General features: G+C 44.0%; 1 protein-coding gene across 1 annotated transcript in view; it reads right to left on the bottom strand.

The window, feature by feature from the left end:
• Positions 1–19,312, bottom strand: part of RAB18 (RAB18, member RAS oncogene family) — a 57,427-nt gene that overhangs the window by 25,662 nt on the left and 12,453 nt on the right. The window contains exon 2 of the mRNA XM_077491032.1: positions 833–888. Within this exon, the coding sequence (XP_077347158.1) occupies positions 833–888 (56 nt within the window). The remainder of the gene's footprint in view (positions 1–832; positions 889–19,312) is intronic.

Here is a 19,312-nt window from a genome sequence, read left to right as displayed (position 1 = left end):
TGGATCTAGAGCAACTGCACTTCATCCACACTATACATAATGTATGAATGAATCTCCTGCTGTGGCTATTGTACTTTGACAGCCAGCCTTGTCAACATTCAAAACAGCGGCTGCATCTGATTGGTTTTCAGTTTTCTAGGAGTCTAGTGCAGCGTTTCTCAACTCCAGTCCTCAAGGCTCCCCCAACAGGTCATATTTTCTGGCTTACCATTATTTTGCACAGGAGATTTGATCAGTTTCACCGCCTTAGTAATTACCACAGCCATTTCATCTGAGGGAAATCCTGACCTGCTGGGGGCCTTGAGGACTGGAATCGAGAAACACTGGTCTAGTGTCCAATAGCTCCTCTAGGCAGCATTATAAAGATGGGGTTCCTTAATTATCTTTAAGCCGTGCCCCTCAACGGGTGATAAACAAAAAATAAATAAATATGAGCAGGGCCCTCCAATTCCTCCTGTATTGAAATGTATCTGTGCAGCACTTTACAACATGAGGGCAGACAGTACAAACTGTTGGCGCTATATAAATCCTGAATAATAATAATAGGTTTAAGAGGGAAACCATATTTGCTCATTACATACAGATTCGGTTTCTGTTTTTTACCATCATGGTTGTCCAACAGGCCCATGAACATGGACAGCTTGCAAAACGATCCTGTTAATGTGAGTAATTGAATGAGAAGGTGCTGACAAACATCTGGAGCCAAGTGTCTCAGGAAAGGGGTGTGTATGAGTTTAATCATAGCGATCAAATTAGATTTTATAATTAGTCCAATCTATGTTTGTCTACAGGTACCTTTACAAAAAGTAATACAGCCTGAAAAATAACTTACCAATGGTAGCAGCAAGTTCTGGGTCAAAAGTGTCATCTGTGAACCTCAACAGAAGGCTGGAAAAAAAAAAAAAAAAAAAAACAGAATTTTAAATAATTAATTAGTTTAAAAGGTGATATTAAAAGATGAAATAAAAAAAGTACCTGCTCTGTGTAATTGTTTTGCACAGAGCAACGCCAATCCCCCTCTTCTCAGGTCCCCCATCAGCGCTCCGTGCTCCTCCCCCCTGCTGAGTGTCCCTGTTTCTTATAGGGACTTTTGTGCATGCTCGTTACTGAGCCCCGTTCCCTCCTCACTGGCTGTGATTGAACGCAGTGGGAGTCAATCGCTCCCGTTCTTTATCTGTGCCAATGAGGAGGCAGAGAGCTGGGAGAGAAGCTGCTCTTGTGCACATTGCTGGTTCGAAATCAGACTTGGGCAAGTATTTTGGGGGGGGGGGGGGGGCTGTGGGGGTACCTGCACGCCTAGGTTAAAACCTTCAGTCTTCAAAACAACTTTAACTAAATGACATAAAACGTTTGGAAATATAAATTGTGAGCAAGCAGAGGATCTAGGATTCTAGGTCAAAACATCTATTTTTAAAGTGCCAATAAATCCCCCCCCCCCCCCCCCCCCAAAAAAAATCCATCATAAAAGGCTCCCTATTAAAATAGTAAAACTTACACGTTCTTTATTTTTAAAATGTTGTAGTCATTTAAAAAAAAAAAAAAATACCTGATTTTGCTCATTATTTGGACTTTTTACCTGGTGTCAACAATCAGCAGCCTTATCTATCCTGTGCAGCAATGTCACCATGGTGTGGCATAGCCGCACAGGTTTCTGAGAAAAAATAAAGAAAAGCTGCATCTTGGCACAGAGTGCTCTGTTCCATTCCATGTAATAGCAGCTCCTCATATCACAAGCATGCTGTCAGATATGTAGTTAGTATCGTCCTCACTGGGGCAGCAGTCCCTCCACTGGCAGTCAGTCTGCACAGCGACCAGCAGAGGAACTCTCCACTGACAGCACGACACACACAGGTCTCTCACACTGGAGGTACACACTTGCTTTATCTGAATCAGGAGACAGATGGGATGTCCAGAATGATCCCTCATTCTACGGAGACTTGAGAGTTCAGTGTGAGTGAGAAACTTTGACTCACAAATGTTTCAATAATTTCAATGAGCAGCATAAACGTATGCTGTTTATACCCATGAAAATGATCGCTCTGCTTTGCACAACTAGGGGCAGAAGTTGTGAATGAGAAGTAGCAATGTCATGTGACCGGCTGAAGCCTAGTCCCACCCACAACCCAGCCTGTGCAGAGTGGAGGAGAAGAGCAATATCGATGAGTGACATGCACAAATTGCAATAAAAAGAGAGCATTTTTGCAAATAAATGTAGCTGTGTTTTAATCGGTAAATTATTTGTGGTTTATGTCACGCACAGCCTAATGGCCCATACACATGATCCAAAAATCGTATAAAAAATATTGATTTCAAAGCAATTGTACGATAATCGGATCATTAGTACAGAGCTGATCACAACAGGTCATTCGATATTATCCGATTGGACAAGTATGAAAACTCATTTGATACCAGATCATACAATATTTGTTTAATCAGTACAGTTGTCGTCCAAAAATACAATACAAATACATTACAACACATGACATCACTTCCAATTTTTTATTCTGTCGTACGAGATTTTTCATAACTTTAGAAACCTCTCCATTTTCAATATGTGACTAGCATGCAAAAAAAAAAAAAACCCGAACGATTGGTCGTCCGATTTTCGGAATGTGTGTGTACGGGCCAGAAGTCTGGACATCCATACTCCGGCTTTTCACTGTGCACTGAAGCCTCATCATGATTGTGTAAAACTCATGCTTTTGTTTTTTGACTCCACTTAAAATGACAGCTAACAAAAAACAAAACACTGCCCTTAAAGTGATATGAAAGCCTCTTATCCATTAAAAAAATTAAAAAATAAAATAAAAACCATGCAATACTTACCTGCCCTGTGAATTGGTTTTGCACAAGGCAGCCTAGATCTTCCTCTTCTCGGGTCCCTCTGACACTCCTGGCCCCTCGCTCCTGTTGAACGCCCCCACAGCAAGCAGCTTGCTTATGGGGGCAACTGAGCCAAGCTGCAGCTCCGTGTGTCCATTCAGACATGGAGCCATGGTTCACCCCAGCCCCCTCTCCCCTGATTGGCTGAATTTGATTGACAGAAGCGTGAGCAATAGGCTCCGATGCTGTGTCTCAGCCAATCACGAGGGAGAGTCCTGGACAGCGGAGGCACTCATGCACATCTCTGGATAGAGATGGGGCTCAGGTAAGCATTGGGGGGGCTGCTACACACAGAAGGTTTTTCATCTTAATGCACATAATGCATTTAGATAAAACATTTACAACCACTTTAAACCCAAGTCCCAGGCAGAAGAAAAGAAAGTCGGTCTTGTGCAGCTATTTGATGATTATTAACCACTTCCCACCCGACCAATGCATATATACGGCCGGGTGGGAGCCGTCTACTCCTGATAGGACGCTCAGGAACGTCATTCAGGAGTAGCGGGATCGCGCGCGCGCCCGCGCAGCGGCGCGATCCCGATGTGCTCGTGTCACCCGGACACGGCACATCTCAGATCGGCAGGAGGGCTCTGTGATTGGCCCTCCTGATCACATGACGGCCGTGTCCAATCACGGCCGTCATGTGATGTAAACAAACAGCCGGTTGCTAGGCAATCGGCTCTCCTCTCCTCACACGGAAGTCACCGCTGAGGAGAGGAGAGCAGAACGCTGCAGCCGGCTGATGATCAGTGAGTATGGGCTGCTTTTTACAGCTTTTTACTCACTGATCATCAGTGTAGTGTAAACACACAACACACCACACAGTACAAACACAGTCCCCACATATGTCCCCAAAACACACATGTCCCCAAAACATACATGTCCCCAAATAATAAAAACACATGTCCCTAATAATAAAAACATGTCCCCCACATATGTCCCACTAAAATCACATGTCCCAATGATTATCTGCACACATATGTACGTGATCACCTGCACACATATGTACATGATCATTTGCGTACATATGTCTGTGATCACACAAACCAATTATTATACACTTAACGGATTTTTTTTTTACCAAAAACATGTAGCAGAATACATTTTGGCTTAAATTTATGACAAAATTTGATTTTATTGGATTTCTTTTCAAATAGAAAAAAGAAAATATTGTTTTTTTTCCAAATTTCCGCTATTTTTGCGCTTATATCGAAAAAAAAAAAAAAACGGAGTCGTGAATAAATAACACCAAAATAAAGCTCTATTTGTGCGAACAAAATGATAACAATTTCATTTGGGTACAGTGTAGCATGACCGCGCAATTGTCACTGAAAGCGCTAGAGCGCTAAAAGCTGAAAATTGGGCTGGGAAGGAAGGGGGTGAAAGTGCCCTGTATTGTAGTGGTTAATAAACAAAGCTTTTACTGTTGGATTGTTAAAACAGAAGCGATCTGAATTGTTCAAGCTTGATGTGTTCATTGCTTTAACATGACGATAATAAAAGCAGCTATTAATAGGCGCTCCGTATTACTGGAATAGTAGCATAAGTGAGATCCTTGTTTATATGCTGCCTGTCACTCAGATTAATAAGGAGCGGCTTCTTTTTGTCTGTAGCAACGCAAACAGAAAAAAGTGTAACCAATGCCAGACAAGGTTCCACAGATGTTGAATTATCACTCCAGCCAAAACTCTTTGTGAGTGGTATAGTGTTAAAACTACTATGGTTTTTACTTCTGTGTCCTGGCTGGGGAGATTTCTTCTCACTTTGTCATCAGACCAGAAAATAAAAATAAAAATCTAGAAATATAAATTTACATAATGTAAGCTTGAGCAACACCAAGATGTTCCAGAGTGTGATGATCACATCAGTAAACACTGATCTGTAAAGCAGAGAGGTTACGTATGTCATTCCTCTGGCACAAGCAACATCAATACCAAGAAATGTCCTACCCCACCCAGCCAGAATCCAATCGATGGGTCCTTCACAGTGAGCAACACAAACACAAAGTGCATCTCCCTAAATGTCAACTCTGAATGCTTACTTAAAAAATGTTCTGTCTTCTCTGATCCTCTCCTTCTTCCATGATCCATCTGCTGATAGTACAGAGCCTTGGGGGCACTCTGCACATGCGTGTGTATTACTAGAGTTAAATTTTGTTCTTGCTAGTGCATGTGATTGGCACAGGGCTAATCAGCACTGTCCAGACAGAGGGTCAGGTGTCCTGCAGCCTCATAGGACAGTCAGAGAATGAAAACTCCTCCTACAAGCTTTAACCAATGCTCAGAAAGACACTGATAGAAGTCACAAGACTGCTATATACTGCTGATGAGAAAAACGCATTTAGCATTTCTATTTTTTGAAAATGATTGCATTTTCATGTTGTGTGTACTGTGGGAGACCAGATATAGCGAATGCAGGGTCCTTGGTTTAGTAACACTTGAAGAAAAAAAATTTTAAAAAAATAATACCCACAATGGCTGCCCAATCTTCATACTCATACCAGAAAGCAGGCACCAGTACTTGTGTGGGGAAAATTTCAAGGTATGTGAATACTTTTTCAAGGCACTGTATATAGCTCACTCAGCTATAGAATTTCTATGACTACTAGAAAAAAAAAAACTACACTCAATAAGGCCTCATTCACTACATCGTACACCTGAGCGAGGGCGACTTACCTGTACGGTTATATTCACATCAATTGGGATGCAGAAGCTGCACAGTGTGTGCATTCGGGGCCGTAAAGCTGCACAACTGTCAAATTGAGAGCAGCAGCTGTGTCCTGACATGAATGGGACTGCCTACACGAGGGTTGCATGAAACACTTGTTTATCCCTGTGTGGGTAAACGCATCCCTCACAAGCATGTACCCTGTATGTACCAGCACTATGTAGCTTGAACTCTGAAGGAGTTGGTTGCCTTTGCAGTTTTTTCAGCTAGCTACAGAATTGCTACAGTAACTACTCATGTTATTCTATGCAGCTGATGACCATGACAAACTTCAGCCTTGTAGATGGAGACATACTGTAGCCAGACACACTACCTCAGGGGTCTCAAACTGGCGGCCCTCCAGCTGTTGTGAAACTACAAGTCCCATGAGGCAGTGCAAGGCTGACAGTTACAAGTATGATTTCGCACAGGCAGAGGCAAGATGGGACTTGTAGTTTTGCAACAGCTGGAGGGCCGCCAGTTTGAGACCCCTGCACTACCTACTTTAAAGCCAGTTACACGTTACCAGGGAATTTAACCTGAAGGAGGTTAAAAATCTCTTCTACAGTCACTAGTGTGCCGTGGCCTTTCTGCGGCAGGAAGAATTTCTAGGGATATATCCCTGGTTCCAACACCATGGAAGTAAATCCACAGGATAATGTGATTTTTTTCACTGACAAAAGTATCACTGGAACAGATCACCCATCTAATATGGGTGTTAAGGTGTAAATTCAAAGGCTTTGGACTACTCTCCAGTTTATTTTAAAGTATAACTTAAGGCTCCTTCACACGGACGTGTCCGTATATGGAGCACGCTCTGCTCAGCGGGGGGATCGCTCCATCACAGACCTGTCAGAGCACCGCTCTCCCCTATGGTATGGGGGATCGGATGAGGACGGACCATAGAGTCAGTCGTCACCCGGTCCGACGACTGATGGAAAAATAGTTTTTACTCCGTCACACTTTTTCAGATAGGAGTGGGTCAGATGTCAGCGGACATGTCATCGCTGACAATAGTGCCCCATCATTGGCATCAGTGGGGGGAGGAAATAGTACCCCATCATTGGTATCTGTGGGAGGAATAGCTCAGAGATAGGAGTGAGCTTCTAGACGCCAGTAAAAATTCACTTTCGGTATATGATTTTATAATTTGGAAACATTTATGCTATGAAAAAACTCATACAAGGATGCCTACAGTTAAAAGTATAACTAAAGGCAGAGTCCTCCAGTGGATATGCCTCTCCATGGATCCCTGCTGAGCAGTAGGATGACAGGTCCCTGTCCGCTCTGCTGATGCAGAGGACATGAACACAGCCCACTATGGGCTGCCGGATGGAAATGGACCACCAGCCTGTTTCCATCCGAATGTCATCCAAGCCGATAGACGGATGGGGAACCAATCTCGATTTTTGTCTGTTTTTCGGGGACACATGTCCGTGACATCCACCCCTCCATTGAGAGCAATGGATGGTCTGATAGGGTCCACCTTAAAAATGGATAGACGAACCCGATTAGGCCTCGTTCATACTGCAGGACCAATGTTTCAAAAATGGGCACATACATGACATGGCATGATATAATCCTGCAAAGGGAATTTCATAATGCCACAATGAGACTAAAGAAACTATTACAACATGAACTTGGCTATTCATCCAATTTAAATATAGAATGAACTTTGGAATAATAAGCCAAGTGTTCATAGGAAGTACAGTGAAGTCTCAGCATTTAATTGTAGGCAGTGTAAAAAGGTTAAAACACACACACACACACCACACTGATTGAGTTCCTACGAAAAGTAAAAAAAAAAAAAAAAAAAAAGCATATACCGCATTTACAGCGTAGAGCACGCACTTTTTTTACCCTTAAAATCAGAGGGAAATAGTGGGTGCATGTTATACGCCGATCCCCTGCCGTTTCGAATAGCCGAAAGCCTCAGAACGGCCGAGAGCTACCGAGCGCTGCCGAGTTACACATGACATTCGCACTATATCTCGGCTGCGCCATTTTTAAACAGTAAAGACACTGACAAGGCTGCAATGCAAGGCTGCAAATGACACTGACAAGGCTGCATTAACGGGCATTTAAATGTAAGTTTTTTTTCCTTAACCACATAAGGACCGCCGCATGGCAATGTACGTCGGCGCAATGGCACCGACAGGCACAAGCACGTACATGTACGTGCTCGCCTTCCAGCGGGTGGGAGGTCCGATCGGACCCCCTCCCGCTCGATCCGGCGGTCCGTTTCACTGCAGGAGCGATCCGGGATGAGGGGATGGCCGTTGGTTTCTGGCCACCCGCTCTCGATCGCTCCTGGCGAATGAGAAGCTTCCCCCCGCTGTGTATAGTAAACACAGGGAGGGAGGAAGAGATGTCATTCTCCTCGGGGCAGTCTTTTTGACCAGACTGCGAGGAGAACACAGAAAGTAAGTGCACCAAACACTACACTGACATGTAGGTACACAAATCCTCCCCCCCCCCGATCACCCCCCCTCCCAGTCACAGTGTCACTGATTGCAGTGATCATTTACTGATCACTGCATTTAGTGTCAGTTGTGACAGTAAATACTGTCAGGGCAGTTCGTGTTAGGTCCAGGGTAGCCCCCTACCCCCCCCCAATAAAGGTTTAACCTCCTGATTGCCCCTAGTTAACCCTTTCACCCCCTTTTGCCAGTGTAACTAAGCGATCGTTTTTCTGATCGCTGCATTAGTGTCACTAGTGCCGCTAGGTAGCTAGTTATTTTTTTAGGTTCACCGCCAGGTTTTTATAGCACTAGGTACCCCAATATACTACCCAATAATGGTTTTAACCCCCTGATTGCCCCTAGAGTTAACCCTTTCACCAGCGATCACCGTATAAGTGCCACTGGTGACATTGGTTAGCCAGTTATTTAGGTTCCCCGTCAGGTTTTTATATAGTGCCAGGGACCCCCATATACTACCTAATAAAGATTTTAACCCTCTGATTGCCCCTAGTTAACCCTTTCACCAGTGATCACCGAATAAGTGTTACGGGTGACTCTGGTTAGTTAGTTTGCTTTTTATAGCATCAGGGCACCCACCATTTATTACCAATAAAGGTTTAACCCCCTGATCACCCGGCAGGTGATTTCAATTAGGTTTTAGGGTCAGGGTCTGCGTCGCCCCAGGCAGCGCTAGGTTAGTGCCAGTACCGCTAACACCCACGTGCAAAGCATACACCTCCCGTAGTGGTATAGTATCTGAACAGATCAATATATGATCTGATCAGATCTATACTAGCATCCCCAGCAGTTCAGGGTTCCAAAAAAACGCATTGTTAGCGGGATCAGCCCAGATACCTGCTAGCACCTGCGTTTTGCCCCTCCGCCCAGCCCACCCAAGTGCAGTATCGATTGATCACTGTCACTTACAAAACACTAAACACATAACTGCAGCGATCGCAGAGTCAGGCCTGATCCCTGCGATCGCTAACAGTTTTTTTTGGTAGCGTTTTATATTTAAATCCTGAAGGCAGTACTTGGTTTTCGGGGTCCCGTGCGTGGCTAGGCTCCCAAAAAGTCCCCCACATGCGGTATCCCCGTACTCAGGAGAAGCAGCAGAATTTATTTTGGGGTGCAATTTCACTTATGCCCATAGCATGTGTGAGCAATATATCATTTAGTGACAAAAAAAAAAAAAAAAAAAAAAAAAAATTGTAATATTCCTGCAACTTGTGGCAAAATATAAAATATTTCATGGACTCAGCATGCCTCTCAGTAAATAGCTTGGGTGTCTACTTTCCAAAATGGGGTCATGGGGGGGGGGGGGGGGTTGTGCTATTTTGGCATTTTATGGCCTTCGAAACTGTGAAATAAAAAATTTGCACCCTTAGGAATCATGAAGGCAGTGATTGGTTTTCGGGGTGCCGTACGCTGCTAGACTCCCAAAAAGTCCCACATATGTGGTATCCCCGTACTCAGGAGAAGCAGCAGAATATATTTTGGGGTGCAATTCCACATATAACTGTGGCATGTGTGAGCAATATATCATTTAGTGACAACTGTTTGTAAAAGAAAATATTCAATGGGCTCAACATCAGCCATGCCCCTCAGCAATTTCCTTGGGGTGTCTACTTTCCAAAATGGGGTCATTTGGGGGGGGGTTTGTACTGCCCTGCCATTTTTAGCACCTCAAGAAATGATAGGCAGTGAGATAGGTAGTCATAAATTAAAAGCTGTGTAAATTCCAGAAAATGTACTCTAGTTTGTAGACGCTGTAACTTTTGCGCAAACCAATAAATATACGCTTATTGACATTTTTTTTTACTAAAGACATGTGGCTGAATACATTTTGCCCTAAATGTATGACTAAAATTGAGTTGATTGGATTTTTCTTATAACAAAAAGTAGAAAATATATTTTTTTTCCTCAAAATTTTCGGTCTTTTTCCATTTATATCGCAAAAAAATAAAATAAAATAATCGCAGAGGCAATCAAATACCATCAAAAGAAAGCTCTATTTGTGGGAAGAAAAGGACGCAAATTTCGTTTGGGTATAACATTGCATGACCGCGCAATTACCAGTTAAAGCAGTGCAGTGCGAAATTGTAAAAAGACCTCTGGTCCTTAGGCTGACAATTGGCTCGGGGCTGAAGTGGTTAAACTTCCCTTAAATACGGTAAATATGGAAGTGGCAGTCCATTTACATTATACACTCATGTGGAATTAACAGCTAATAAACCATGGGCTCATTGTTTTATGAGTCACTCACGTTTTTACAAACACTTGGATTTGACTCTTCAATAATAACAGTAATTAAAATGTCTTTATATACCACTTGTTGTTATTGGGTTCTTTTATTGTTGAATTATTCATCAAGCCTATAGGTTGTTATTTGAAAGTCTGTTTTTATAGGAGTTCCTTTGTCAGCTACTGTAACTGTTTAACTCTTGAAGCTTTGCCTACAAGCCGGAATCACAAGGTGCCTACTATCAGCCATGTAAGCCAAACATCCGCCATGAGCCTCTCTGGAGCTGGTTTCATGTACAGTGACTTGCAAAAGTATTCACACCCCCCCCCCCCCCCACTTGGCATTTTCCATGTTTTGTTGCCTCACAACCTAGAATTAACATGGATTGTTTGAGGATTTGCTTCATTTAATTTACAGAACATGCCCACAACTTTGAAGATTTTTTTTTTTTTTTTATTGTGAAGCAAACAACAAATAGGACAAAATAACATTAACTATTAACTACTCACCCCCCTAAAGTCAATACTTTGTAGAGCCACCTTTTGTGACCATCACAGCTCCAAGACACTTTGGATAAGTCTCTATGAGTTTGTCACATCTCACCACTGGGATTTTTGCCCATTCCTCCTCGCAAAATTACCAGAGTTTTCCTTGATGGGCAAAAAGTTCAATTTTAGTCTCATCAAACCAGAGCACCTTCCTCCATACATTTTTGGAATCTCCCACATGCCTTTTCACAAACTCAAAACGTACCATTTTGTTTTTTGCTGAAAGTGATGGCTTTCTTCTGGCCACTTTGCAATAAAGCCCAACTCTATGGAGGGTACGGCTTATTGTCGTCCTATGTACAGATACTTCAGTCTCTGCTGTGGAACTCTGCAGCTCCTCCAGGGTTACCTCAGGTCTCTGTGCTGCCTCTCTGATTAATGCCCTCCTTGCCCGGTCCGTGAGTGTTGGTGTGCGGCTGTCTTTTGGCAGGTTTGCTGTTGGGCCATGTTCTTTCCATTTGGTTATGATAGATTTGATGGTGCTCCTATGGATCAAAGATTTGGATATTTTTTTTTTTTTTTATTACCTAGCCCTGACTTTTACTTCTCAACAACATTGTCCCTTACTTGTTTGGAGAGTTCCTTGGTCTTTATGGCAGTGTTTGGTTAGTGGTGCCTCTTGCTTAGGTGTTGCAGCCTCTGGGGCCTTTCAAAAAGGTGTGTATATGGAATGACAGATCATGTGACTTAGATTGCACACAAGTGGACATTATTTCACTAATTATGTGACTTCTGAAGGTAATTGGTTACACCAGAGCTTTTTATGGGCTTCATAACAAAAGGGAAGGAATACATCCACACATGCCAATTATAATTTTTTTATTTCTGAAAAATAGTTATGTATATATTTTTCTAATTTTACTTCACCAACTTAGACTATTGTGTTCTGATCCATCATATATAGACATTGAACTAAAGGCTGTAATGTAACAAAATAGGTAAAAAGCCAAAGGGGTGAATACTTTTGCAAGGCACTGTACACTCAGTAGAAAGATATTGACATCATGCTGAGGAATTAGAACCAAACCTCAAATATGCAAGTTGTTTCACCATCCTGGGACAATCAGCCCCTTCTATGTCTTGTCATGTTTTAACTTGTAGCCTAGATTTCTTGCACCAAGCAGTGTTTCCGTCTATAACTGGGCAGCGTGCTAAATATTTTCTACACTTCACAAGTGTCACATGACTGCGTTCTATGTAACCTTCCTTTCCTGCTCCAACATAGGGGAAGAGCTGCAGAGTGCTGAGAGAGATCGGCATTCACTGACAGAAGTTATTGCAGGTTAAAGCGGGAGTTCCGCTGTTTTTTTTTTTTTTTTTTAAAGCCAGCAGCTACAAATACTGCTGCTGCTGACTTTTAAAATAAGGACACTTACCCGCCCAGCGTGCCCGTGATGTCTGCACCTGAAGCCAATCTCTCGATCGTCTCCCCGGTGCTGCTGCCATCTTGGGTATGGGAATCAGGAAGTGGAGCCTTTCGGCTTCAATTCCCGGTTCCCTACTGCGCATGCGCGAGTCGCGCTGCGCAATAAGGATGGACCCCGCTGCCTCTGGGATCTGTGTGTTTCCCAGCAGGCAGCGGGGCACTTTCGGAAAGGGGCGTAATCTACGTCCCTTTCCGCAGAGAGCCATCCTGGAAGTGGGTGCAGATACCTGTACTGTACAGGTACCTGCACCCCTCCCCCCCTGAAAGGTGCCAATTGTGGCGCCGGAGGGGGGGGGATTCCAATGAGCGGAAGGTCCACTTTAGGGTGGACCTCTGCTTTAAGATGCAGGGCCACACTCAGCAGATGAAGATTCTGCTAGGATTCATGTACCCCGGCCTACATTTATTGCAGAACTTTGGCAAAAAAAAAAAAAGCTAAAAGCTCCTAAACTCAGTTTAGGAGCTGCCAGTGTACATGAAGCCTTAAAGTGGACGTAAAGCTTTACATATACTTAGTGAAGTGACTAGCCTCACACAGAGATGAAACAAATCCTCCTACAAGTTGTACCTGTTTATCTGCAGCCATCTATTCTCTGCATCCGTTCAAAGTCCAGTATCTATCCAGCTGGTCTAAGCTGTCAGAAAAGAGGGGGGCAGAGAGCTGAAGGTATACACTGGAGAGCTCAGAGCAGATTTGAGGGACACACCCCTCCTTCACACAGTGCACAGGAACAGAGCTGAGGCGGTCAATCACAGGCTGTGTGTGTTAGAGATCTCTCCCCTGACACCTTTCTTCTCTTGGTGTCAGGAAAATTTGTCAGAAGTGTTTTATGCTCATAGTAGAGGAATGAAGCATCAGACAGGAATGAAACTTTGTGCTCTAAATTGAGAACACTATAGAGCAAGGTTTCTCAACTCCCATCCTCAAGACGCCCCAACAAGTCATGTTTTCAGGATTTCCCTCTGATGAAACGGCTGTGGTAATTACTAAGGCAGTGAAACTGATCAAGTCACCTGTGCAAAATAATGGAAACCCTGAAAACATGGCGTGTTGGGGCGCCTCGAGGACTGCAGTTATAAGAGATAAGCTTTGTTCATATTTCATGTCTGAGGTTAATAACCACTTTAACCACTTGCTTACTGGGCACTTAAACCCCCCTCCTATCCAGACCAATTTTCAGCTTTAAGCGTTGTTGCACTTTGAATGACAATTTCACGGTCATACAACACCGTACCCAAATTACATTTTTATCATTTTTTCCCCCCAAATAGAGCTTTCCTTTGGTGGTATTTGATCACCTGTGCAATTTTATATATTTTTTTTTAATTAAAAAGACCGAATTTTTTAAAACATTTATTTTTTTGTTTTAAAATTTTAAAACGGGTCATTTTTGTCTGTCATTGATGTACGCTGATGAGGCGGCAGTGATGGGCAGCAATAGGTGGCAATGATGGGTGGCAGTGATGGGCACTGATAGGCAGCACTTCTAGGCAACACAGATTGGCACTACTGGTGGGCATCAATAGGTGGCACTTGTGGGCATTGTTGGTTGGTATAAATGAGGCATAATTGCCTCTTCCTCTTAGGGACCGATGTCCCTTTAAGATAAGCCGGTAATCTGCTTTTTTTCACCTCCGCTGTCAGCGTGAGGTGAAAAAAAAAAAAAAAAAAAAAAAAGAACACTAAGCTTTTGTTTACATCATGTGATCAGCTGTCATTGGCCGGGACCGGCCACTTACTCAAATCAGTGATCACCCGAGTCTTGGTGACTCGGTGATCACAGTGCGCTCCCTGTAGGGTGCGTGCAGGGAGCATGCACAGGAATTCAGTTATTCGGCCATAGCGCGGATGTCAGGTAAAGAGGAGGTTGGGGGCTGCTCTGTGCAATACCCTTGCACAGAGCAGGCAAGGATAAACTTTTTTTTTTTATCCCCCCCCCCCCCCCCCCCAAAAAAAAAAAAAAAAAAAAAAAAAAAAGCTCTAGTATCGCTTTATAAACACTCCCAATCTGACAAAATGAGCAGGACTTGTGGTTTCTGATAAATACAACCCATGCAGTGGTTCTAAGGCAGGGGTAGGCAACCTCGGCCCTCCAGCTGTGGTGAAACTACAAGTCCCATGAGACATTGCAAGACCCTGACGATCAGAGACATAATGGGATTTGTAGTTTCACCACAGCTGGAGTGGTGTTCTAAGGTCTAGTTAGTGCAATCCCTGCATTCAGGTAAACAAAAAAACAAAGACATACCACCTCTAGTATCTTTCCTACCCACCCCCATCCCCAAATACTTACCTGACTCTGGCACTGTCCCAGGTGCAGCGCCGCTCCTCTTAATTCCTAGTCTCACAGTAGACACAGAGCAGTGTGTGCCTATGAACACACACAGCCTGGATCAGGAGCGCACATTAGTGCCCCCATAGCACACAGCTTGTCAAGACGACTTCCAAATGGGAAGGAAAGCAGACAGCACTGACAGGGACCTGCCAAAGAGGAGGTAAGGGACCAATCTGTGCAATACCATTAAAGTGGTTGTAAAGTCAGATTTGTTATCTTAAAAAGGGATTGTAAAAGTAAAAGTGTATTAAAAAAAACAAACACGTTATACTTACCTCCACTGTGCAGCTCGTTTTGCACAGAGTGGCCCCGAACCTGCTCTTCTGGGGTCCCTCGGCAGCTGTCTCTGCTTCCTCCCGCAGGTACTTCTCACGTTCATGCGAGCTCCCTCGCATGGTGAGAAGCATCTGCGGGCGCGCTCCAGTGATACAGCAAGTGGCTACAGCCGCCGGCTGTATCACATGGCTCCGCCCCCCGGCACGCCACGTCATTGGATGTGAAAATTGACAGCAGCACGAGCCAATGGCTGCTCTGCTTTCAATCCATCCACTCCAGCCAATCAGCAGCCAGGCTGAGCGGCGAAGAGGATGGCGGGGGCAAGCGTAGGACTTTCGAGGGGTCAGGTAAGTAAAATGAGGGGACTGGGGGTGCCGGCAGTGTGAGATGTTTTTTCACCTTAATGCATAGAATGCATTAAGGTGAAAAAACATTTACCTTTACAACCCCTTTAATGCATTCTATGCATTATTATAAAAAGCCTTCTGAGTGCAGCAGCCCCCCAATACTTACCTGAGGTCCATCTAGACCCAGCGATGTTGCAAGAGAGATTCAGCTGTCCAGGACTCCCCACCTCATTGGCTGAGACAGCAGTGCAGCGCCACTGGTTCCTGCTGCTGTCCAAGTCAGTGAGCCAATGAGGAGAGAAAGGGGGTGGGGCCTGACCATGGCTGTGTGTCTGAATGGACACAGAGCTGTGGCTCGGCTTGCATGCCCCCATAGTAAACTGCTTGTTGTGGAGGCACTCAGCAGGAGGGAGGGAGCAGAAGCAGCGAAGAGGGACCTGAGAGGAGGAGGATCTGGGCTGTTCTGTTGAAATCCACTACACAGAGCAAGTAGTATAACATGTTTGTTATTTTTACCACTTGCTGACTGACACACGGCGATATTCGTCGCACAATGGCAGCGGTGGGCAAATGGGCATACAGGTACTTCCTCTTTAATTTGCAGGCTAATGGGTGCACGCGTGCCTGCCACGTACTGCGTGACTGCGCAGCGGACTCTATGTCCGCTGGTGTCCAGTGATCGTGTCACGGAGGCATTTCCCTGTTCTGCCTAGCAACATGACAGATCTACTGAAGTAGTGCTCTCTGTCATGTTCTAGAGAGCCCATCGATACAGTTAGAATCACTCCCTAGGACACACTTAACCCCTTGATTGCCCCCTAATGTTTAACCTCTTCCCTGCCAATGTCATTCACACAGTAATCAGAGCATTTTTATAGCACTGATCGCTGTATGAATGACAATGGTCCCAAAATAGTGTCAGAAGTGTCCGGCGCAATGTCACAGTCATGATTAAAAAAAAAAAAAAAATTTATCGCAGATCGCCGCCATTACTAATAAAAATTATAATAAAAAAAGCCATAAATCTATCCTCTATTTTGTAGCCGCTCTAACTTTAGCGCAAACCAATACTTATTGCGTTTTTTTTTTTTTACCAAAAATATGTAGAAGAATACATCAAACAGCCTAAACTGAGGAAAAAATTATTTTTGGATATTTATTATAGCGAAAAAAAAATGTGTTTTTTTCCCCCAAAATGTTCGCTTTTTTTGTTTATAGGGCAAAAAAAAAGCCCACAGGAGGTGATCAAATGCCACCAAAAGGAAGCTCTATTTGTGGGGGGGGGGGGGGGGGGGGGAACCAACGTTAAAATTGTCAGTTAAAGCGAAGCAGTGCCGAATCGCAAAAAGTGCTCTGGCCAGGTAGGGGGTAAATCCTTCCTGGGCTGAAGTGGGTAGTGGGAAAAAAAAAGACTTTAGAATCACTTTTAACCACTTGACCACTGGGCACTTAAACACCCTTAATAACCAGACCAATTTTCAGCTTTCGGTGCTCTCACATTTTGAATGACAATTACTCAGTCATGCAACACTGGACCTATAGGAAATTTTTGTCCTTTTTTTCCACACAAATGGAGCTCTCTTTTGGTGGTATTTAATCACCGCTGGGTTTTTTATTTTTTGTGCTATAAAAGAAAAAATAAATACAGAAAATTCTGTAAAAAAATTAATTTTTCTTCATTTCTGTTATAAAATTTAGCAGATTAGTAATTTTTTCTTCATAAATTTTGGCCAAAATTTATACCACTACATCTCTTTGGTAAAAATAAGTACAAATTGGTGGATATTATTTGGTCTTTGTGAAAGTTAAAGAGTCCACAAGCTGTGGTGCCAATATCTGAAAATTGATCACACCTGAAGTACTGACGGCCTATTTCAATTCTTGAGACCCTAACATGCCAGAAAAGTACAAATATCCCCCAAATGACCCCTTTTTGGAAAGAAGACATTCCAAGGTATTTAGTAAGAGGCATGATGAGTTTTTTGAAGTTGTGTTTTTTCTTCCCACAATTCTTTGCAAAATCAAGATTTTTTTTACTTTTTTTTTTTCACAAAATTGTCATATTATCAGTTTATTTCTCACACAGCATATGCATACCACAAATTACACCCCAAAACACATTCTGCTATTACTCCCGTGTACGGCGATACCACATGTGTGAGACTTTTAGGCCGCGTACACACGCGCGGACTGTTCGCCCAACCTTGTCCGCTGAACAGTGTTTGGGCGGACAGTCCGCTCGTGTGTGGGGCTTCAGCGGACAGTTTCAGCGGACAGTTGGCCGAACAAGGTCTTACGGAAATTCCGAAAAACTGTCCGCTGAAACCTTGTTTCAGCGGACTGTTCGCTCGTGTGTAGGCTTGTTCGGGCAACTAAGTCTCGCGCATGCTCAGAAAGGATTTCCACGTCGGAAGGTTGCATTGCAGTGTATAGGACGTCGTATTTTTCGTCCCGTCGTACGTGCCGTTCACGTCATCGCGCACGGTTTCAGCAAACTGTTCGTCCGTCGTGTGTGGCCATGTCCGTCCATGCTAAGTTTGAGCGGACTGTTCGCTCAAACTGTTGGACGGACAAAGTTGGGCCAACAGTCCGCGCGTGTGTACGCGGCCTTACACAGTGCAGCCACATACAGAGGCCCAACATGCAGGGAGCGCCATCAGGCGTTCTGGAGCACCCAGGACAATTCTGACATTTCTCTCCTACATGTAAAAATCATCATTTATTTGCTAGAAAATTACTTCGAATCCCAAAACATTATATATGTTTTTTTAGCAAACACCCTGGAGAATACAATGGTGGTCGTTGCAACTTTTTATCTCGCACGGTATTTGCGCAGCAATTTTTCGAATGCTTTTTTTTGGAAAAAAAACTGTTTTGTGCTTAAAAAAAATAAAAAAACAGTAAAGTTAGCCCAATTTTTGCATAATGTGAAAGATGAAGTTACACCGAGTAAATCGATACCTAACATGTCACTCTTCAAAATTGCACAGGCTCGTGGAATGGCGCCAAACGTCGCTACTTAAAAATCCCCATAGGCGACGATTTAATTTTTTTTTTACTGGTTATATGTTTTGAGTTACAGAGGAGGTCTAGGGCTAGAATTATTGCTCTCGCTCCAACGTACGCAGCGATACCTCACATGTGTGGTTTGAACACCGTTTTCATATGTGGGCGGGACTTACGTATGCGTTCACTTCTGCATGCGAGCACATGGGGACAGGGGCGCTTTAAAAAAAAAAAAAAAAATGTTATTGTTCATTTTACTTTATTTATTTTAGTTTGACATTTTTTTCCCCCAAAAATACATTTTTTGATCACTTTTATTCCTATTACAAGGAATGTAAACATCCCTTGTAATAGGAATATGGCATGACAGGTCCTCTTTACAGTGAGATGTGGGGTCAATAAGACCCCGCATCTCACCTCTAAGCTGGGAAGCCTGAAAAAAAAAAAAAAAAAAAAAAAAAAAGGATTCTGGATTTGATAGTATGGCTGGGTATTGCAGGGTATCACCGACTATGGCTGGGTATGGCTGGGTATCTCAGAGTATGGCGTTGCAGAGCATTGCAGGATATTCGAGGGTGTTGCAGGGCATTGGCGGGTGTTGCAGGGCATTGGCGGGTGTTGCAGGGCATTGGCGGGTAATGCAGGGTAATGCAGAGTAATGCAGAGTAATGGCAGGGTATTGCAGAGTATTTGCAGGGAATTGAGGGGTTAATTTTCAGTGAGCAGCGATGTGGGCACTGCAGATGCAGCCCACATCGCCGCTGACACCGATCTCTTCCCCCTCCGCTGTTCCGATCGGTACAGAGAGGGGGAGGGAGGAACCGGCGTCATAACATGTTTGTTTACAAGTGATCACTCCGTCATTTGACGGAGCGATCACGTGGTAAACGGGCGCGACGAGCGGCCGTTTACCGTGATGCGCCGGGTCCCGTGGACCCGGCGGTCACGGATGCTCTCGAGTGCGCGCCCCAGGGGGCGCGCGAGAGCGGAATTCCGGGAGGACGTCATATGACGGCCTCCCACAGTTAAGAAACCGCCCTGAAGCCGTCATTCGGCTATAGGGCGGTTATTAAGTGG

Source organism: Lithobates pipiens, unplaced genomic scaffold (genome assembly GCF_037356315.1).
Source record: "Lithobates pipiens isolate NorthernLeopardFrog02 unplaced genomic scaffold, aLitPip1_a1.2 Scaffold_19, whole genome shotgun sequence".
Taxonomy (NCBI): domain Eukaryota; kingdom Metazoa; phylum Chordata; class Amphibia; order Anura; family Ranidae; genus Lithobates; species Lithobates pipiens.
The sequence above is the reverse complement of the archived record's forward strand: the minus strand, read 5'-3'. Positions and strand labels throughout refer to the sequence as shown.